The 24,053-nt window shown below is 40.5% G+C and overlaps 1 protein-coding gene across 1 annotated transcript in view; it reads left to right on the top strand.

Annotated features, from left to right (window-relative positions):
* Positions 1–91: 91 nt before the first annotated feature.
* Cow (Proteoglycan Cow) overlaps positions 92–24,053 on the top strand; it is a 119,662-nt gene continuing 95,700 nt past the window's right edge. The window contains exon 1 of the mRNA XM_077411099.1: positions 92–556. Within this exon, the coding sequence (XP_077267225.1) occupies positions 455–556 (102 nt within the window). The 5' untranslated portion in view covers positions 92–454. The remainder of the gene's footprint in view (positions 557–24,053) is intronic.

Raw genomic sequence — 24,053 nt, 5'->3', positions numbered from 1 at the left:
CGGCCAATGAGCGGGGGGGGGGGATGTGCGCGCGCCTCTGGTGGCGGTGGCGCAGCCGACGGCAGTGACGGTGTCGCCTCACCTCGCGCGGTTACCGCACAACTCGTTCGGCTATCGAGCTGCGCGTTTCCGTTCCGCGTCGAGCATCTCGCGCGTACATATATACATATATATATATATATATATATATATACACATCATACATACACGGCAAGTCGGAGTTTCGCGTGCGCCGGACGTCGTTCATCGGTTGCGTCGTCCGCGTCAACCGCCCCGAATTCTGCCTTCCGTTTTGACGTTTGACGGTGTGCTCGCGCGTGCCGATCTTCCTCTCTTTCTCTTTGTCGCGCCGCGCGCGCGAGCGTCTTCCGCGGTGAAGTAAGTGACGGTTCCGGGGGATAAGGAGAGAGAGGACCGAGGACTCGGAGGAAACCCGACGGCGGCGGCTTCAGCCATGCGATTCTCGTGGATGCTCGCGGCCGCGGTGCTGCTGGTTCTGGCCACGGGGGTGAGATGCAAGAGGAAATTCGACGGGGATTTCGAATTCGCCGAGGAGGTAAGTCCAAACGACGGTCCTTCTTTCGCCGCGACCACCCTCCCGCGTCGCGGTCGCGGTCGCGGATCGTGTCACGGGCGACGACACAGTGGTTGACACAGTTCTTTTTTTCCTTTTCTTATTTCCGGCTCGCGCGGAGAAGATAGATACCGCGACGGGACAATTTGTCGAACGATCGCCCGATCGGGGAACGGTAACTCCTCGAGCGACGTTTCTCAGCGGATAGAATAAAATTGATAGAGAAGCGAAGTGTCAATCGGCGATAACAACACGGCGGCGACTCCGCCGCCGGAGGGTGGCGCTTCGCCGTTGCGAATTGTTGCGAAACAACCGCTTTTCGAGCGTCGTTTCGCCGCCCGCTCCGAAATTCCAAGGTCCCTTCGTGCCGGAGTATATAACCGCGATTCATCGATTCGAAGTTACGCGCTGCAACAAAACCTTGGCGCGTTATAATTTTCCGCGAAAGCGCTCTCGCGATGAAGGGGAGAAAGCGATACGGTGCTCCTGCATTCGTATTCAGAATGCTTGTGCAGACTCTTGTGCGTCTATTCCGCAAGTGGAATATATCTTGGAATATACATTAACATCGAGCGCGCGTATTATTCGAGAATATTTGCATTTTATTTATTTCTCGCCGTATCTCTATACCTAGCGATCTTTTTGCCACGTTCGATTTTTTGGCACCGTCTTTGTTATTTGTCAAATATTTAGCAAATCATTTCGCCCGTTATCCTTTATTTTTGTATTCAACATTTGGATTTGTCTTTTTTTTTTATTCGCAAATGTTTGGCAAACGACGACATAACGTGCATTTTCAAATGTTCGCGTGGGCGCGTGCCATCGGTTTCCGAATGATAGCTTTCGAAAAATGTCCAAGATTCACGCCCTTTACATCCTTTCCAGTATTTTTTAGGTCTTGTCTTATCTGGGCTTGTGATATAGTATCGTAGGGAAATCCCGAGTTCAATCTTCACCGCGAACCGCGAGTGTACTCGCGCGTATCTGAGAAACGATTTTTCCGGAATAAAATTTCCGAATTTCACGAGGTACGCGCACGAGCTTCTTTCTCGGGCTCGCAAAGGTCTCCGCTGTCGCGACTCGCGACTTCGCTACTGAATTAAGTACGAGTGAATGTAACATACGTGCGATCGGTTGAGAGATTCACACGCTGCTGTGACGATCGCATTGGAACGCAATTGTACAATTACGGCGTGCAGTCGTTACGCGGGAGAGAAACGCCGAGTGTCCGCGGCTCTCTTACTTTCGCGTAACTGGACTCCGGACTGAAATATGGGTTACTCGACGTAATTGTTTATTTTGCGCGTGGCTCGCACGGACGCGATCGAATCACAATTTCCGCGCGTCGCCAGTGCCAGAAACCGCGAACGTTATCGTTCAACCCTTCCGGCTCCGTTCCGGGCGATCGGGGCGTCGCTAAGGAAAGAGAGAGAGAGAGAGAGAGAACACTCGTCTCATCCGTGGTTTTTTCCGCCCTTCCTATATATTTTCTGCAACGAAGCCGGCGTTTGCGCAAAATATACCCCGAGTCCGTCTGTTTCTTATTTCTATTGTTGAATTTTGGATGGGTTTAACGAGACGCGCGACTTTCTCTTCGTTAGCCGAGTGCCTTCGATGTTGCTCACAGGTTTGTGAGTTCCGAGCCCGCGGGGCACGAGGCGTGCTTCGCTAGCGGTTTCCTCGCGTGTCGCTTTGCACCAGGTTGCACCGGCGCGCGGCGGGATCCGAAACAACCGTAGCCTCGTCACCGAGTTCGGTGTTGCACGAGACAAGCGCCAGGCAACATTGATTGATTCGAAATCAGCGCATGAGACTGTGACGGGAAAATAGAACGCAATTCTGCAAGCTGGCGCATTGCGTGCGAAGGAAACCGAGACGAATATAAATGGGGAGAGAATACCCAAAGAGATATTCTTTCAGTAGAATCTCTCTATTATTATCTGATTATAATACAGCGGTTTGTGTCCAAATTAAATGTGGCCTACACTTAAAAAATTAGTTTCAGAAAGAATTCTAACAGACTGAAATATCTTTTCGAGAATTCACAGCAGATATAAATTACTAGAGAAAATCAGTTTACTGTTAATTTTATGCCTGCTCTCTTACAATTAGTCGAATTTGCTAACATACCGCAGTATATATATTTCTGTTTACAGAATTTCTGGTTTCTCTTTTTGCCATTACGAAACGCGTTTTTAAAGCTTTAAAATTCTCAAGTTTTCGACTTAATATTTGTATACATTATATTTATTATATTACTAGTTTCCAGTTGTGCGCGATATGTATATCCCGTAGGATTGCATTAAAAGAAAAAAAAAAACAAGAAAACTTTTGGGGGGTTTTCTACTCGTCGATGAATTCCCTCTAGCATGTTTTAATTGCATTTCCAACCGAATCACAAGTTTACTCTTACAATTTTGTCAGATTAATCTGGCGTAATTCGGAAATAATTATAGGAGTTCCTTGCAGTATTATACAGCAATCGGCATTGAGATCGCAAACTCGCACAAGGGTCATTCGTTCTACGGCCGCTGGCGCGCCGCCGCGATTTTATGCGAGACATTTCGCATAAATATCTCCGAGTCTCTTAGCGACTTGTCGCCGTTTACCGGCGCGTCTGAACGCGCCATCGCCGAGAGGAGACACCGCGAGTAAAAAACTCGCGAGTTCTTTTTCCCTTTTGTGTGCCTGCACGAGGACATTGCGGGCGGGGGCGAAACGGAAGAGACGTAGTAACCCGCTCGGGCGAGGAAACGATAAGAATTGTCGGCCTTGCGGAGTTTCCGAGCGCGAATAACGGGACCGCCTGTCCTCCCGGAGTTATTACGAGCGTCGTTACGCGTTTCCGCGATTTGTAAGTTCCAATGATCGATTTCGGTGATCCCTTATCGTACGCCGCCTGACGATCTTTACGGATACGTGTGCCGTCTTTCGCCGCATACGATACTTATACCGGCGAATCGATTACCTTGCACATAAACGCGAAAGAATCTGCCGTCTATATATCGATCCTCGGCGAACGTTGTGCGCGACCCAGTGCCTCGAAGGTAAACGGGTGTGTGTGTGTATAGTTAATAAGAGTGCAGTTAAGTACAGTTGTCGCGTGTTGTATTTTCTTACTTTCTCGCGTACGTCCTCCTCCCGCGCGATCCGTGTATTACCTCCCCGATCATTTAACGTTAAACGCCGCACGCTCGTCCGATTCCGAAAAGCTTGTCGATTCATTCGTACGGCATGAGAATCCCATTCAACGTTAACGTGACGTTGAATGTGACGTTGATGTGTGCGAGCCACGCAGCCGTGTTTAACGCTGAATGCGTGGCGAAAATACGGCCGCTCTTGATGCGACGCGTCTCCTTTATATAATAGGAGATTTGTATTTGAAGCCGTGCACGCGCTTCCACCTTGCGCGATTGTGTCAGTTTCTTCCCTTTTACCGACGCGATGATTCGCGAGTGATGCATACGATGCAGCTGAAAAATTTGTGTCTTAGCAAGTTTTATGAATTATGGTTCTTAATAGAATACATCGATCTTGCTTCATATTATATTTGCATATTGCGATACGAGATGAAATGACAACTTTAAATGATCTTGAAAAATTTTGTTGCAAAAGTAAGGATGATTTCAGAATGACAGTTGAATTCGAGTTTAAATGTATCAACACCACATTCAGAGCACTCGTTACTAGTTTTTGTCATCGCATTCTGATTGTGAGACTAAACGAATATCGAGACGAATATATAAAAGGATATAATTTTCATATTTTATATCTATATCCGCCTTTTTGTACATCTCTATATTTTATATTTATTATTTTACACGTATACCTCCCGTATTTTGCGAATTAACGCAAATTTGGGACATTTTAAATATTACTAACAAGTAACATATCATTACGTGCTTAATCCGACATGCATGCGCTCGCGCATCGGGTTTGATAACGTTGCTGCGGAAATGTCGGATTAAATTAAATTTACATGGAAATACATCGTAATCTTTCATACCGTGCGCGAACTGTTTGTGCAGAGAATTATATTTTAGAATACGGAATGTACACGGCATAAATCCAAGCACAGCAATATCGATGCTCCGCGTATCGATATGACTGCATCCGAGGACTCGGTCGGGCGACAGGCCGCGATGGCGAGACAAAAGAATTTATTTTATTGCGAGAGAAAGAGAGAGAGAGAGAGAAAGAGAGAGAAAGATTTAAATGTTTTTTTTTTATACCACCGCGGTGTCGATAGTACAACGCAGTTGTTTGTAGCTTGCACTTTTCACCGCGCGTTGACAGTTCTCCGCGATGGAACGTAGCGCGAGGCAATGTTTTCGACGTAAAGTTGTGATTTTCGATCGGGTACTCGTGGAACGGTGGAATTCCCATTTTCCCTTCGATATCATGGATATCGCGTGACGCGAGACAAACACACCCGCGGATAAATTCGCGGCGATTTCTCTCTCGTTTTCGCAGATCCTGCCTGCGGAGAAGATCGCCGCGACTGAATTCGTTTTCCACATCGCGAAATATTTCTTGGAGTCGTCGTCTGGTTCGTTTCTATAATTGAGAAACTTGGCGATGACCGCGACAATTTAGACGGTTTTTCGATCGTCCGCCCGTATTCCTAATCGCGGCAGTAACGTCGACATCGACGTTTCGAAATTGGCCGATCGCTTCCGTACGTGATGTTCGTTCTCGAAGCGCGTGTGGTATCTATAATTTTCCAATCGAATGCATCGGGTTAATTCTAACTCAAAATTCGGTTAGACCGGTTTGAAGTCAAGTTTACCGCGTTTCGACCGAAATTTGCTCGAGTTTCTCTCGAACCGGCAGTTACGGCGATGTAGAAACTACTACTTCGCGAGTTTCCCCGTCTTCGTTGTTTTTTTCCATCGATATTTACTGAAGCACAAGTTTAGGCGATATAGAATATTTTTGACGTTAATATGTAGCGGATGAAATATGCTATATAATTTTAGTAATGGCAACGCGATATAAAACCTGAGAAGAAATTCCATTATAAAAATATATGTGTATATGTACTTACGACTTTTTAAATATTTTCTACTGGTATTTTCGACACATGTATATAAGTATTACACGTATATTTCACGTCATAGATTTATAATACTTTTATTCATTTAACGGTATATTTTCCTATATACTATTCATTCAATACAGATATACTTAATAATCTAAATTTATATCGATTGTCATCTTTGCGTGTTTTCTGCCGAACAAAGGGAACGTCGCGTAACGCCGACTTTGCCATTTTCTGCATTAACAAGTCGTTCTGCAAAGGTTTTTATTTAGCAACGTCAATCTCCTTCTTGCCTTCGTTACGTTTTTTGCGAATGTCAAATTGTCGGCATCTCTTCGGTTGACGTCGCGGAATCGCGGATTATGGAATACCGCCGTTTGCATACCGGTGCAATGCAGCAGCAGAGACAGGTGAAGCAAATCGCCTCGAATACGGCAGGTGGTAGGAATGTCGGGAATGTCGACTGACACCTCGACTAGGCAACATTTGCCAACTCTCGCCGTGTCACATCCATTCGCCTTACGATCGTGCACTCCGCGATACCTTCGCTCGGCGAGTTTATTGTTTATTGTATAGGCAAGAGAGCACGCCAGGCGCGGAGCACGTCGCGTCATACATTTTTGCACTTAGGTACGACATTGTGGTAAAAGCTTTTACTGGGATGTGTAACCGCGATGCTCTAATCGTGAATCACTGAGAATGATATAGATCTGTGCACTTATAACAAAACGGAATTAATATTATACGGTAGGGTAAAGTGCATATTTCGGATCGATCAGATCCTAATTCGGATCAGCAAATTTGAAATGCCTCTCTAGCCAACTATATTTATCATATGTTGATTTTTTTTCGCTATTGTCTATAGCTATCCCTTGTAGCTATAGACAATTAGTGAAAAAATTCCACGTATGATAGGTACAGTCATCTGATCCGAAATATGCACTTTACCCTAGTTATCTCGAAGGATAAATTTTAATTGGTTTTAAACACTGTTCAAATATTACAGCAATGTTGCTTAATATTGATATTCCAATCAACGAGTCTGTGTGTAAGCCATTTATATTAAATCGTACAACATTTTAAATTACTTTTCTATTATTCGAACTACTTTTCTATTATTTTATTTAAAACTTTATGACTGCTGTCTTGTTTTTAATGCTTTTGAGGGTATCTTTTCTTAAAAAGATTTTTCTAGAGTGGTATTACATTATACGGATATATAGGAGAATGGTTTGAAATTTCTAGAATTTTAAATATTATTCTTTTTTCTTGAACGAGATGGATTTGCATCTTGTTCAGTTTTCCGGTTTTCCAATCACGTTAGAGTTCTTTATTATAGAAAATCTATAATAAAGCTACGCGCGCGCTCACGCTTACGACGAGATATTTTCATCTGATTGGAATTTTCTATATTGGGATTTGATGAGTCAGAAAACTGTCATTCATTAATAATCCATTTAATAATTCCTATAAGATTATGTCACTACCAATTTCGTCATCGTGCTTGAATACTTTATACTAGGTGCTTTCCAACAACGACACAGCGAAGCACATCTCGACACAGGATCGGTGTAGAGTTCGACACGGTGTTCGCACAGTGTGGCACAGTGTCCCACTGTGTCACCTTGCTGGAAAACAGCCATTATTTCTCTTCCTTATTTTATATTACATTTTATTTCTTTCATCTGGATATTTGTAACTATTGTTTCGAGCATTTATAACAGCTGATAATTAAACCTATAATTGCCATTTATGGGAAACTTGTGGGATTATAAATAAACTTTCTATTACTGCTGCTCTACATTTCTCAAGTTTCACGATTTTCCATATAATTATTCACACGCGGTGACTCACAGCTAGGTAAAGCCATCGAAAGGATCGCGAAAAGCTTTTTTCCGCAGCCAGGCTATTTTCGACTATTTCCGCATCACATCCTCACGTCGCATTTCATAAAAGTATGCGTCGAAGTACGTTAGAAAGTTCATAAAGGGATTTTGCCTCTCGTCTCGTGCTCACGGCACTCGAAATTTCCAAGTGTCAGGCGCATATCTGGCTTTATTTGCCGCCGTCCTTCAGCGGGCTGACAACTCCTAAATTGGCAAAGGCATTTTCCGTAGCCCAAGTTTCGTCGGCCTTTTGTCTTCGTAGTGATTCGCCCCGTCGGGCAACCGATAGTTTTCCAATTTTCCAAACGCGGCTCCTCCTATCGCGGACGACGCCATCAGGAATATCGATTACTGGCTTAAGGGGTTAAACCGTATTGGCTGTTTGCGCATCTATTTCGCGTTTCTTGGAGTTATACCTTACTTTTCGCGAGTTCGACCCAGATGATTTCGTGTCGTTGTAAATTGTGCCGTTTGTTCCAATTTTTTGGAAATTTTGTTAAATTTAACGCATCAGCTTGCATTTGCATCTTATTAAAATTTATAATATTCTGAAAGATTTATACGCGACTGAGCGACTCGTATTAATATTCATCACTTTTTTACTACAAAATGTTTTTCAGGTATTTTAAAGAGATCGCAATTACATACTAACACGCGTATGGTATTCAATGAATATGATGTCAGTAATGTAATTTTTTTTTGACTTTTCGTAAAATATATGACGAAGATATAACAATATGTAATTATATATCTTATTTATAATTGTAAAATACAAATGCCTAGATATTTTCAAAATTTTTATTCACTATATTAAAAGAATTCTTCTTATAAAAAGCACTAAATTATGTCTTCTTTTAATCGTGCAGCTATAAATGTACACACGGATATCATAATGTTATCTTTAACTGCTTTTTTATTGAGAAAAAAATAGTTTTTTTATTTCTATTCCTCCACTGTGCCTTATAACTTTTAAGATATACGATCGAGATAATTTGTGCGTGGAATTACGGCACAGTAAAATAACCGATTGCGAAATTAATCCCAAGGGCTATCGCTGCGCGGTAACCATTATCATCCCCTTGGACCTACTTTGCAGGTTTGATCTCGCCGAACGATTGAGAAACTGCGCACAAGTTTTATCCTGTCGTTGTAATCTCGTATGCTGCGGAGAATCGGCGCAGTTTCCCCGAAACTTTCCCTCTTGGTGAGGAGGCTCTTTCGTGAGGCGATGATGACTTTTTCCGGAATTTTGGAAGCATGTACCGCGCACAATCGGATCGTATAAAATGAGAGAAAATTTTGAAGTCGCGACTTCGATCGACCTTCGTCGTTTAAGCAGTTTTCCGTCGTATAATTGATTTTAGAAACAAAGTTTCGAGTTACTCGCGAATAAATTTCCTATACCTAATTCGCAAGGCTTCCCCGCTTTCCTGCCGAGCGCGAAAATCTTATCTCGCTTCTACCCGTCGCAAAGTTGAAAAGCACCACGGAATGTCTGGTTACCGCACCGTGACATTATCCGCGCTCTTAATTAACTACTCTTAATTAACAATGACTGACGTATAAATTCGAATAATGCAACGTTGTGTGCCGTAAATCTCGTTATCCGAAATTACGTTCTACCTCTATTCTAGCTATTTTAACTTACTGATATATATATCTACGTCGACGAATGCTTTCTTAGAAACCCCGACCTTAATTTTAATAAAACATTATTTCACGTATTTGTCGTATATATAGTCATCTATTTCTCCTGCGGGTAGATTCCTATTATTATTTTGTAAATTATGAATTTCTTATATTAGACACATTAAACATATTTTGCCAGTCAGGGATAACGATTCTGGAAAAGTAAAATTTTTATTTCAAGTTAAACAGACAATGCTCCTCGCTGTCTCTTATTGCGTTTCAGTATAACTCGGTTCGCTAAGTTTTTCAGTTACATTTACTCGTAACTCGGAAACTATTGATACTTTGATACTTCAGTTCAACTCAGAAACTCGAAGAGTTTGTTACGTAAATCAAGATCCGCTGTGCAATATAATATTGACATCGATAAAACCTGCTGCACCATGAGAAGGCGATAGATATATACGCATCTTATCGTAAAGCTCGAGTAAATTCTCTACTCAAGCAACGACCGCAGGTGTAATGACGATAAATGCAGTAACGTATACCCCATAAACGATCTCGTAACCAACGCCGAAGTCTCAACGGCGAGTCATGGCGATTAGGAAACTTGTAACAGAAATCAATATTTCTCACGTGTTTTCACGTGTGAGAACCTCGAGCGATAGAACGTCACGACTCGACCCTTATCTTTCGTCTTCATGCGCGGAGACTATGGAGATTAAAGTGGCGGCAACTGCAAAAGTTTCCCCCCTTTTATCGCGACGTTGCGCGGATCATTCGGTTCCCCTGGATATTTGTGCACGATCCAGATGATGGAACATATTCGTCGGCCGCGAACCATTCCGTCACCATCCTTTCGTCCTGCTCTTTTCGTCCTTTCTCCCTTTAGTCCCTTCCACCCTCTATCTCCTCCGTCGTTTCTTTTATGCCCAGCGAGGAGGAAGCTGCGGATAATGTTGGCACGAGGGGAGGGACAGAGATGCAACGAGACGGACTGGAAGCGGGGCGGAACCGGGACGATGCCGCTGGATAGTAAAATATTGGCCAGACTGGCGGGCGCCGACGAACGACTTTTTCATCGAACGCTTTTGCTTCGACGACGACCGGCGACAACGAGAACGAGTACTACCACTACTCCGATATGGGTTAGATCTCTCCATATTCTGCTCTATCTCACCCTCTTTTTTCCACGTCCCCGTAGCCCCACTTCCTCATCCGGTCGAGTTCTCTTCCCCCCTCTCGTTCGCGTTCCACGCTTCTTTTGCTACCATCCCCGCAGACCGATGTCGACGGTGTGCCTCCGAAACTTTTAGCTTTTCCTCCCTGTTAGAGGCGTTTCACTCTATCGCGACGCTTCCTGTATATTTTTTCTATATCTCTTCGCTAAACACAACGGCACGGAAATAGATTTCGTTTCAATACTTACCCTTTGTGAACGCGACAGCGTCTTTCAACGAGCTCGTTGAAAATTTAGCGAGAGATTTGCGCGCGCGAGAACGATAATGCCGCAAGACTCTTCCCGTTGTCTTTGCCTGACTCGCGAGAGCGTTAAACCATAATCCTGAAACTTTCTTGATTTATATACAACCAATGTGTTTGCTCATCGACGGGAGGGATATGCGCGTCAACGTTTCGTGTTACTTAGCGACTTTCGAAAGTTGATAGCTCTCGAGTGCATGAATTTCTGATGAAATGACGATATTGTATTCTTGTGTTGAGTAATATTAATCGTTGTTATGATTTAAAGATTTGTATTTCTAAATAAAATAAATTTCAAACATTATATATTATTTAAAATCTGTAAATATTTGTTTTAAACGCAAACAAATGTTTAAAAAGTGTTTTAGAAAAAAATTTAACAGATTTTTCAAGTAAAAATATTAATCGCTTTAAATCGTGTACTTCGGTAAAATTTTTCGATAAATAATTGTAAAAAGCAATCGTTAAATATTAAAGATTAAAAGCGTAAAACACAAAAATAAAAACAGATTAAATGTACAATAAATAAACATGAATAAAATAAAGAAAAATTATATATTTATAGATTAATATTCTTATTTATCTTAAATCCGTAAATGCAGTTGAAATTTTGAGATACGATATGAATTAATAAATAAGGTTTATTAAATCATATCGTATTTCAAAATTTCAGCTGCATTTTTTAAATGTAATTATGAATATACCTCGTTATACCAGATTTGCAATCGCGATTCAGTTAAGGAACTCGCGTGAAATTTATTTTAAAATACAACGAGTTTATTCTCGTGAAATAATCGATTCTTGAGCAAAGATTATACGTACCTACATGGGCTGCGTTCGGAAACGTCACCCGGGTACACACGGGTATACTCCCTTCTCCTTCTAACTCGCTAAGATAGAAAGAGAAGGGAGTATACTTGTGTGCACTCGGGTGACGTTTCCGAACGCAGCCCTGCATAGTTGATTTTGAATCTTGTAACATTCTTCCGAAGCGGATCTAAGATAAGGATGAGGATTATTTTATGAAAAACATGTTCTAAAGTCTAAGAATAGATTTTTAAAACACTAAAATTATAAAATACTATTCTTTATTACGATATTGTTGTTTTTTAAAAGATAACGCGACATGATAATATTGCAATATTAATGCGACATTCGATCGAATAGAATATACATATGTGTATATCAGTGTGATTGTATTTTATAAAGTGTTGAATATTTCGAGACAATGTGTATAATTCTCTGTTGACGTTCGGCCTTGATGTTTGTGATTGCGGCGTACGGCGCGCTGTTTACACAAGGTCGCCGCGCTACCATTCGTACTTCGTACAGTGACCAGTGAGACTCGAGCGGGCAGGTAACATCGCCGAGCTTCGCGTGTCGTCGTGTTCGAAATGCGAAACGTTCCCTGCCCCTGCGAACAATTAACGATTATCAACCCACTGGATTGATTAATTCCAGCAATTAACGTCATGTTAACTTCGTATCAAATCGTATCGACGCCCGTTTATTGAGGCATTATTTCGCTCGATTTATTTCTTTGAAGTAGGAATCAAAGTCGTATAGGGGATGGAAATTATAAAGAAATATCGTAATGCAGCTTGTGTCGTATTTCTTTCGTCGAATACATTCTATTCGTCACGATGTAGCAAAATCCGCGTTGCGTGATGCGACGAATGTCGGGAATGTCATTTAAAGCGTCCGGCCATCATCGTATTCTGGTAATTAGTGCGCGCGCGATCGTAATTAACCGCATTTTCGCGAATGAATATTGTGACAGCACAACGAGGGAATCCGAGAGGCAGGAGAATAAGCCTGGAAGATATCAGACAACAATAGAATATATGTATATACAATGCAATACAAAATATACGTATGTATATATTTTGTAATACATATTTTATATATTTTTGTAAAATATACGCATTTTTTACATCATATAACGTAAATACATCGCATTTATTCATATCGCAATAATTTTTTTATTAGAATTATGTTCACAAATCATTAACACAAATATTAACATAAAATGTAATATGCGCATAAAATCTATGTTATAGAGTATATAGTAAAGATTTTGCTCTGGTATAAAAAGTAACTTCGATCTCCTGGTAGATTCAAGAATAGATGGTGCAAAATATAACTTTGTATACATTTCAACAGTTGCTTGCGTTACGCAACGTACGTAACTGAAACCGGGGGAACATTTGTACGAAATGTGACGTTGTTACACATATCGCATCTAATTAATTAGATTACTCGGCCTATGTATCCTATTTATGGCGCAAGGAATTGTGTTTCGCGTAACTCTCTGGTCATGCGAGATACGCGCGTGCAAACATATACCCGAGTTTAATTTGAACATGTTGTTACCCAGCGCATCGCAGCATGCACTTTCGTTTAAATAATAATATTACAAATTAACAATTCCGCCCATTACAAGCAGCGTAATCACGAAAAATTATGAGTAAAGGATGTAATTAGATGCAAAAACAGTGTCCTTCGTGAATAATTATTACGATTCATATTTTCGCCATACATTTTACGGTTAAGTAGGATTATCTAACTTTCAATATGCAATTGCGCGTTACAACTTATATATTAAATTAATAGAATCATAAGGATGAATGACTCGGATAAACATATTTGACAGCACTTTGGAAATCAAACGGTAATTACTCAAAACCACATTGCGATAGAATTTTTGTAACTATAGGAAGAATGTTTACTAAAAATCGTGTATGCAGTAATATATAACGAGAGAAAATTTACAAGTTTCTTTATCTCTGATGAAATTTTTTCATTCGTATAACTTATACGTACATAAAAAATACAGCTTGGTCTCGTTTCTGCCTTTCAAACTTTATTTTAAAGTTATACTGACGTAAACTTTCGACTTACAATTCATGCGAAAATATTTTGCATGAAGACGGTAACATAAAGGAAAAGGAATAATTTTTTCCGGTAGAGATAACGTAATACGCGAAATATTGAGGAAGACATCCGGCTTTTCACGCGTTCTTCCTTCGCCTGGTAAATTTAGAAACGAAATCAACTTGCTGCGTATTTCCAAACTCCCTCCGTCTTCTCGAGAGCCTGTTTGCTCGAAGAGTTTTGGCAATGGCTGTCTTCGGCGATGCCGTTCGATATTCCCTTCGCGAGACCGCCGTGCATTCAGGGGTGGCGAAACATTCTTTTTTTTTCTCTTCAGTGGAAAGCAAAACGTCTATAGAGGTTGAGCGGTTGCTGTTTGCGTCCTCTCTTACACACAAGCACGAAATAAATTCAAGAGATAAAATAAATTCGAGAAACAGAGAGAGAACGTGCGCGCGCTATTCTTTGCGCCTTATTGTTGGTAGAAAAAGTACGAATGTTGTAGGTCGCGATATACGATTTCTTCTCTCACAAGTCTGATGTCTATGACCCGTGTCCTCACCTCATTTTTCACGTAAGACCATGAATGTTCATATGTCACGAAGAGTTGTGCGGTGACACGGTGGACGCCAAGAGCAAAATCTTTATCTATACATAATAGTACTTGCCCCCTTTCTCGCTCTCTCTCTCTCTTTCTCTCATTTACCATTTATTCAGGCGATATATAAAATGCAACTGGATAAACAAAATGCGATTTAAAAAAAGTCACGCGTGTATAAACAATGATTGATGTAACTTATATCGTATTATCTCATCACCGATTCACAAATAGACTGCCGTGCAAAGTGATTCTATTATTGTCAGTATTACTCCTTCGTTAATGAAAGACTAATCAACTTTAAAGTACCTCATGAATTTAATTTTAATTTCTATTTCTGTTGGATATATCACAACCGAGCATGACGATAATTTCTAATTCTAACGTTGTTTAGATATAAGTTATTATTCGCATTTCACGATTCAACGTCCGAGTTATCGGACGGTCGGGCAATCTCGAAGTTGAGATCCTTCGCTTTTGTTACCTTACAACGTCGCATTACTCGTAATCTCATTACATCGTCGATCGACCGGGTCGAAATGAAAGCGCCGATGCTTGACTCGCGTCGCGATAACGACAAGCTATACAAAAGCCCGGGACGCGCATCGCTCGGCGCAATCTCGACATCGTTATTCCGACGACGCGACGTAGCTCCGCGCGTGCTAATAGCGCGCTCCGCTCGCGCTTTTCCTCCAGGCCGTTTGTCTCCCGTGACAAAACGGACGGTCGTTTTCGCCGTTTACCCGTAACTCTTGTGCCGCGTCGGCCGCGTCAAGGCAAGTCGTGTCCGTGTTTGCGGCACGGCGCGCGATTACACGAACGTCTGAAACTCGCCGCGATGGCGAACGTCGCTCAACATCGTCCGCACTGCTTTCCATTAATCTTTCTCTATATCGTATGCCCGTGCGAATTGTGCGTTAATTGGCACTAATCGTGACTGTGAGCGATTGAGAATGACGAGCACTATAGAATTTTATTCAGTGACAGCCTCCATTTATCGGCGTAATTGACGATGACGGCTTACACACGTTTGCGTAAATAAGGCAACGTAACTCATTGTCAGTGTAGGATATAATTCCGCATTATTATATCTCTAAAAACTGCTTACTATTTAAATCTCATCTTCTTTCTTTTTCCCGAAACAGTGCATACTAGTACATATATATATATTAATCAAAGAATCGTAATACTTTTACTATTTATTTATAATCAATAAAAATTATAACCGTTAATATTTATTTTAGTTGAATTTTTGAGAAAAAACATTTGTAGCAATCTCTTTTATAAAAGATAATTCCATTGTCAATATCGTAAATTGGAGTAGTATATTCTTTTCTTATAGCTGAGTTAATACCGCGGTTTGGTAAACAATGATTCACGATCCCCTAGTCTTAAGAAAATGATTGGTAAATATCAAGAATTTCCGTGGATAGTGAAACTTGGATAGTAAAGCTTGTTAGTTATTTCGTTAAGTATTGAACAATCCCGGAGTCTTTTTACTATTTACATTTGTTATAAAGCTATTTTTACTGAAGCAATAGCTTTTAGATTTATGTTGATAAAAAATTAATACGTTTTTAGGATAAATATAACGCATGTAAATATTGACTGCACAAGTTTATTTCATATGAATTTTTAGCTTAAATTGATATAAAATGTTAATGTTACACAAATTTATTATATAAATGACCTCAATTTAGCCGACATGAAAGCTTTAAAGCGAACTTGTAATTATTCATATAAGCTTATTTAATTTTATTTGCCATTGTAATCAATAAAATACTATTGATTTATCGATTAATTGAACTAACAGCATTGTTAATGATATATCATTTGATAAATCGGGGTCTGCACTGGAATGTAGAGAGATGTAAGAAAATTATAGATTTTAACTTTTAGAGGGCGGGCCATAACTTTTTATGATTTTTATTTATATAACTTCCATAATATATGGCAAAGTGTTGTAGGTAATACGAAAAATAAGTGACCCCCGTGGAGCCTAAAAATAGGCTTCCCGTCCTCCACAGTTTAAATATATGCATCACAAGAAGCAGCTATGCCTTTTTAGCGGGTACATTTTGCTCAGATGCTTGCAATAAAGTAACGAGAAAGATCATCTGTCTCAATCTTCTCATCTATAGCCGTAATGTTTTCAAAAATCATATTTTGCGTTATTAAACGCGAGGAGGAAACGTGGACATAGTTTTAACGTCCACGTAGCGTTTGTCAAAGAGGACGTCCCATATACTCGCGTCCGGATCAATAACGCATACGCTCTAAATCGGAGCAAACCTTGCCCGTCCTCCAATCGCAATGAATTGCGCGAGACTAAAAGATTTTACATGCTTGTTAATAACGGACACTTCAAAGTGAATTAATGATTCGATATAATTTTAAAATTAAGCCGTCTACTTAGAATGATTCACATCACATGTGTGTCGTATCTATATCTCCTTTTTAATAATGTGTTCGTTATATAATCTGATCATTTTATTTATTTGATCGTAGGCGAAAGAGAGAATTATGAAGTATGTCTCTAATTACTCAATACATCTATCTTCTTGTAATATTCTTTTTTAAATATTGAAAATGTGCTAGCTCTTTAGCTTAAAAATATAAAGCTTCGGCGAGAAAGAACAAGACTTTCTGCTGGTAACGTATTTGTTTAGCGAAGAAAAATAGTAATGAAGACAATACGTTCGATTATATATTTCATCACGAAGCACGTTTGTACAGCCGCACATAAATCTAAGATCTCCATTTATTATGATACACGCCGCTGTTATAGGTTACGCGGGGAGCGCACCGTTATGCCTTATTGTTGGCGGATTGCATTTAGCGCGGTCGCGTGAACGCGACGTGTCGTCGCTGCACCGGAGGGATATTCCGACTCCGTATTTTGCTAGGGAGTGGCATGAACATATCGATTTTGCTGCACATCGCGTAGAAGCAGTCGGTGTAAACAGAAAATACTGCAGCCGCGGCGAAGAAATTAGAACGTACTACTTGCGGCGTCGCGGTCCCGCGGACGCCGCTGCGCGCGGACGCGAAAATTTCGGCCGTCCACCTGCTCGCTTCGTTGATTTCCATTTGGTGTTCTGAGAGTGAGATTTCGTGTATCCAGAGAATACATGAGATTACGTAAAATTTTATTCGCGACGATGTATCACTGTACTGCTTGCGCGAGAATCAAGAGTCGATATACCTTGACACAAGAAATACATTGAAACAAAGCTTATATACTTTTCGTTAAAAATCTAAATTTGATTATGTATATTTGTTATTATTTTTATCATTGATGGATTCGTTCGAAACGTCTATATTTGCACCGTTAACAGACGATTATTATCTTCTCGTTTACCGGGGACGATATAATTCACCGGTGTTAAAGCGTCGCCGATATTCGTGGCGATATTTGTTCTTCCTCATTAATTCATGCGTCTCCGTGAATCGGTTTTCCAAGGAAAATGTTCGCGAATCGTACTCGGCGGACCGGGCTACGGCTACAGTGAATGAGTTTCAAACTGCTCTTGTATAACGCAACGACGATGTCGAACGAAGCGAGTTGCGGAGACTGAAATTGAAATTTTGGTTCGTACTCTTCGAATACTCAATGTAACGAGACCGACTGTATACCTAACGCGTGCCAGATTCTAATTAGAATTTCGTAGGGATTTTATTTTCCACGTTCTCGGTGCCGGCCTGTCGAATCGTTGCGGACACGTGCCGTTCGTTTAAGCGCCGTCGTTCATTATCCCTCTACAAAATGGTCGCGGTAAAAGCGCGCTGAAATCCTTCGATACTTGACGCTTTCGGAGACGGTTGTCGAGCGACCGGAATTAAATTCAAGAGAAAAGTTGCACTTGCGGCCGAAGCGTTTGTGCCAAAGCGAGTGTTCTCTCAGTCGCTGTCCCAGGGCATTGTACAAGTTAGCAGCTGCAACTGGCATTAAAACCATTGAAACGTGCTGCTCCAACGAGATCCATTTCCACGCGGATAGCCTGCTCGTCGACGGTTCCGCGACGACGAAAATACAACGACGATGAAAAAGCTGCATGGGGGGAGGGATGAGGGGGAAGGGGGAGGATTTTCATTTCCGTTCGGTTAATCCTCGCGCTCCTCTCTCTTTCACAAGAACAATTTAATACTATATTGTATGCATATCGCGATAGTAGTAAACGCGCTAATTGTAACAAAAGCGGTTCGTGACGAATTTTTACCACGAAAGGTTTCGCTGAAGAGTCCGACGAAGAAGATTGCGTCAAATTCCGTGGAGCAATGGACGATAGCCGTCAACGAGAGACCGAGGATCTCGCCGCAACGGCGAGAGATCGAGGTTGCCGTAAATATATACGAGGGAAAGTTTATTCGCGCGCTGCTCGATCCAAGTCGAGAATAACGGCCGGTGCTGGCGCATACAAATCTGCTTTGGGCGAAACGCGGCATTTCCACTTTTGCCCGAGTGGAAGAATTCGGCGGCGAAGCATAAGGGGGAGAAGGCTGGATAGAAGGGTGGAAACGTTCGGCGCTGAAAGTGTTGTCAGCGGGGTGCAATGGCAGGCTGGACGGGCTGCAGGTGGAAGCGCGTTCTCATTGCGGTTTAGTTTACAATTGGCGGATCTGTAAACACATTAGCCCGCGCCGGCTGTGGCCGCCTCGGCACAACGCGATTCTCTCTATCCCTTTCTCCTCTCTCGCCCCGAACCGACCCGATTAGAGAACGCGCCGCGATGCCGTCCGTCCGTTATGCCCATGCAGCACGTCTCGCGTTCCGCGCTGCGCTCGCAATAGGCGTGCTATTGCGTTCAAATTGCCGTCGAATTGCCGTGTAAAGTATTCCATTTCACATATCGCTCTCGTCATCGTGTTCGGTGTTCCTTGTGTCCCTTGTTCCCGCTCAGGACCATTCAGTTAACGATCCCATGTCTGTAGATTTCGCATTACAAAAGCACGGTTGTCAGTCTTCGAAAGTATAATAGCAGTGTCGAAGAACTTTATCTCGACAAATAGATCGTGCGAGAATTATTAAATTTATGTATCACAATAGTATAAGATTTAAGAAAAACATGAAAATATCTTACAAGGAAATCTCGCCAACCTAAAAATTCTGATTTTGATAAAACTTTACACATGTAGGGGAGGTAAATAGATAAATTTATAAATTTTTAGTTACGGTATATAAAAACCGATTCTAAGGGGGTGAAACCACCTCTCATATGTAGAGCGACTTTTGCTTTTTGCTTTTCTCAATATCTCGAAAAGTATATAATTTGAAATATCAAAAAATGTTTTATACAAAAGTTTCATAGTAAAAAACACTTCTATTTAACCACATTAATAATATTTTGATAAAAAATTTTTTTTTTAATTCGTGAGGTTTCTTTATTATTGCAACAGAATTATTAAATCGCTATAAGCCTTGACTAAAATAGTTTTGCCAAAGAATCTTTTTTGACATATTTTTATTTTCATGATCAAATATCTTTTTGAAGAACGTTGCATTGTTGTTTAATATCAGCTATCAGCTTACGAAAATTTGGGGGAAATATTGGAGGTGGGGGTGAATGGAAGAACAAAGATTGTAGCGGAGAATATCGTATTTGATGTATAGATAATTATTATAGAGAAGATCTCCTCTCCCGTCGTTTTTTAGCTCTTCGGGCTTTTGCGTGTTCGGCCTGGCCAACCTGATTAACTTGTGTTGATTTTCTGCGTTCTCTTATACAGGGTGTCAAAAATAAAAGTAACCACCCGAATAGAGGGGGTAGATTGGGTCAAACTGAAAAAAAAAGTCTCGTACCATTTTGCAAAATTCGCAATAGTTAACGAGTTATTAAATAAAACGTCTGAGCGAATGCGCGCACAAGGAGCGATAGAGGCGGGCCTCGGCGGCTGGCTGGGCTGGTACGGTGCCCGGCGCCCGGCGCGCGGCGAGCGGTGGGGGTCGAGAGACGAGCGGCGAGCGGGGCGCGGCGCGGCGCGGCGAACGTCGAGCGACAGATGTTATACACTGCGACGAAAAAGTATTAGAGCCAGCCCATACTAAACTTACGATAATTCCTTCGCGTAAACGGGATTTTGTAGTAACTTACAATAATTTACTCCGCGTAAACGAGTGAATTATCGTAAGTTACTACAGAAGTAACGCGCTCGCGTAAACGTAGTAACAGTAGGTAGCACACGTATTGGCTATTGCATAGGCATTGCCGTAACGTCTTACGCCTTAGATAATATTAATTAGTTTAGCTTGAATTATGTGTAATAAAAACATTTAATTTTAGTAAATTTAATTATTTTGCATGTCAAAGTTTACGAGGTTTACCACAAGCCTTACTTTAACTTTTGTTTATGTTATAATAACTTTAATGGTGCGTGTCCACCTGCGAGTAAAACTCGAGAGTAGCTCTCGAGATTGATTCTCGCAAATGGACATATTCCTAAAGAGTACCTATAACGGAGAATGAATCGCAGCTCTCGGCGAGCAAACTTCAAGACCTACTCGCAAATCGACACGACGTTATTTTACTCTCGGAGATCAGCTCGCCAAGCTCGAACGCTGTTCGTATTTTGAGAGCTACATGATGACACAAAGGAACTTATTGAATAATGCGGAAATCATGAACCATTGTAGAATACTACTGTGACAGAAATAAAAATTTTTTTAATTTTTATGTTTTGCGAATAAAGTGCGAAAAATTCATAATTTAAAGAATTAGATAAGAATATTTTTAATACATTCTCTGCTTATTACATGGTCAATAATTAGTAACACTTTAGTTTTACATACTTTGCACGTTTTAGTTACAGCGTTGAAATTAAATACATTTTTACATCGCAAATTAAGTACATTAAAAAAAAATTATTAAATATTTACATGTAAAAATCTAACATCAAGGTATTTCGCAAACTGAAAACTAAATAATAATATCGCACTATGTATTACACTTCACAACTTGTAAGTCTGCAGAAACTTTTTATTGTTTGGAGTCTTCAATCTCAAGCTCTCTAATTAAAGCAGATCCAGCACCGAATGTACACCTGCGATCAATCCATTGCTTGACCCAGAAGGTCTTTTTGTTGTTTCAACGGCACTATAGCTCAAGTTCAAGCCATAGCCTCCTGAAGTTCGGCCTGTATAAAATCCGAGGCCTCCCTTCTGCTTTCTTAGAGATACACTCTCGGCGGGTTGCCATTAACCCTTCCGAGAGGTGGCGATCAAATAAAAACCGCGGACAATTTTCGGTCGGATTTGAACTCGGATCTTCAGCTCGTTAGAGCAGCGCATATCTTTCTGCGCCATGATCGCCCTTTTCCTTTTTAAAATAATGCTAGTCACTATAGCAGCCGCAAGTTTTTTCGTTTACGCGACATTATGATGTCACCACTCTCAGACATCAACTAAAAAAATACGTAAAGATGGATACGGTTTTGAGAGAACTCTCCGAAAAAATACTCTTCGGATTCTCGCGAGATGCTCGCGAGAATACAATGTCAGAAAAATTACTTTCAAATGGACAGTGTCAGAATAACTCGAGAGATATTCTCGAGAGTTTTAAGGCGCGTGTCCACCTGCGAGTAAAACTCTCCAAAGTAGCTCTCGAGTTATTCTGACACTGTCCATTTGAGAGTAATTTTTCTAACATTGTACTCTTGCGAGCATCTCGTGAGAATCCAGAGAGTATTCTTTCAGACAGTTCTCTCAAAACTGTGTCCACTTACGTACTTTTTTAGTCAATCTCTGAGAGTGGTGACATTATAATGTCTCGTAAACGAAGAGACTTGCGGCTACTATAGTGGCTAGCATTATTTTAAAAAGAAAAAGTTTGTTAAATAACAACAAAAAGATCTTCTGGGTCAAGCAATGGATTGATCGCAGGTGTACATTCGGTGATGATGGATCTGCTTTAATTAGAGAGCTTGAGATTGAAGACTCCTAACAATAAAAAGTTTCTGCAGACTTACAAGTTGTGAAGTGGAATACATAGTGCGATATTATTATTTAGTTTTCAGTTTGCGAAATACCTTGATGTTAGATTTTTACATGTAAATATTTAATAATTTTTTTTTAATGTACTTAATTTGCGATGTAAAAATGTATTTAATTTCAACGCTGTAACTAAAACGTGCAAAGTATGTAAAACTAAAGTGTTACTAATTATTGACCATGTAATAAGCAGAGAATGTATTAAAAATATTCTTATCTAATTCTTTAAATTATGAATTTTTCGCACTTTATTCGCAAAACATAAAAATTAAAAAAACTTTTACTTCTGTCACAGTAGTATTCTACAATGGTTCATGATTTCCGCATTATTCAATAAGTTCTTTTGTGTCATCATGTAGCTCTCAAAATACGAACAGCGTTCGAGCTTGGCGAGCTGATCTCCGAGAGTAAAATAACGTCGTGTCGATTTGCGAGTAGGTCTTGAAGTTCGCTCGCCGAGAGCTGCGATTCATTCTCCGTTATAGGTACTCTTTAGGAATATGTCCATTTGCGAGAATCAATCTCGAGAGCTACTCTCGAGAGTTTTACTCGCAGGTGGACACGCACCATTAAAGTTATTATAACATAAACAAAAGTTAAAGTAAGGCTTGTGGTAAACCTCGTAAACTTTGACATGCAAAATAATTAAATTTACTAAAATTAAATGTTTTTATTACACATAATTCAAGCTAAACTAATTAATATTATCTAAGGCGTAAGACGTTACGGCAATGCCTATGCAATAGCCAATACGTGTGCTACCTACTGTTACTACGTTTACGCGAGCGCGTTACTTCTGTAGTAACTTACGATAATTCACTCGTTTACGCGGAGTAAATTATTGTAAGTTACTACAAAATCCCGTTTACGCGAAGGAATTATCGTAAGTTTAGTATGGGCTGGCTCTAATACTTTTTCGTCGCAGTGTATAACATCTGTCGCTCGACGTTCGCCGCGCCGCGCCGCGCCCCGCTCGCCGCTCGTCTCTCGACCCCCCCGCTCGCCGCGCGCCGGGCGCCGGGCACCGTGCCAGCCCAGCCAGCCGCCGAGGCCCGCCTCTATCGCTCCTTGTGCGCGCATTCGCTCAGACGTTTTATTTAATAACTCGTTAAATATTGCGAATTTTGCAAAATGGTACGAGACTTTTCTTTTCAGTTTGACCCAATCTACCCCCTCTATTCGGGTGGTTACTTTTATTTTTGACACCCTGTATAAACACGGTCATGCGGGGTTCCGTGGCCGCACACGTTATATGGTTTGAGAGTTACGATATATAAAAGGCTTTTATATATACTACATTCGAGAGTGTGTGTGGGATTAAAGTAAACATAGTATTCCAGAACAGTTCGCCCGCTTCCTATAAAACGAGAGGCGAATTTTACTGTGACGCGCGGATGGAATTGGATGGAACAGTGTCGTCTCTTGCTCTAACCGAACTCTAACGAAATCGACTGCTAGGAAAATCATTTTTATACACACGCATATAGATCAAATGTTTTAACTTAAATTTTAAGATCCTACATTTCAAAGTGTGATAAAAAAAAAGAAAACCATTGCACGTTGGTGAACACAATATAATTGAACTTTTTTTTTCGAAAGAGAGAGAGCGAATTATCTCCTTTATAGAATATATTTTTATCGAGTTTTTAAAGCTTTGAAAGACGCGCAAGTTTTTTTATACACATATATAGATAGAAAACTCTGTGTATTAATAAAAAATAATTTTTTTGTTTGTAGCTACTTTTATTTTTATGTTATAGAAATAACCTGTCCATTAATATTTAATTTTATGTAATCATACAAAATCTAAGCATTGTTTACGGATTAAACTTAATGCCGTCTACAAACAGCAAAATGTTATTTTTATACAATTTTATATAGTTTTTATATACATAGAATATTGATCTTTTTATAAAAAATATATAATAATTGACTGCGTAAATATTACATAATTTAATCGAAAAAATTATTTTAAATTTATTGAA

The sequence above is a fragment of the Temnothorax americanus genome, unplaced genomic scaffold, assembly GCF_048541705.1.
Source record: "Temnothorax americanus isolate GAGA-0224 unplaced genomic scaffold, ASM4854170v1 Scaffold3, whole genome shotgun sequence".
NCBI lineage: Eukaryota > Metazoa > Arthropoda > Insecta > Hymenoptera > Formicidae > Temnothorax > Temnothorax americanus.
Note: the sequence above shows the minus strand (reverse complement) of the source record. Positions and strands in the feature narration are given on the sequence as shown.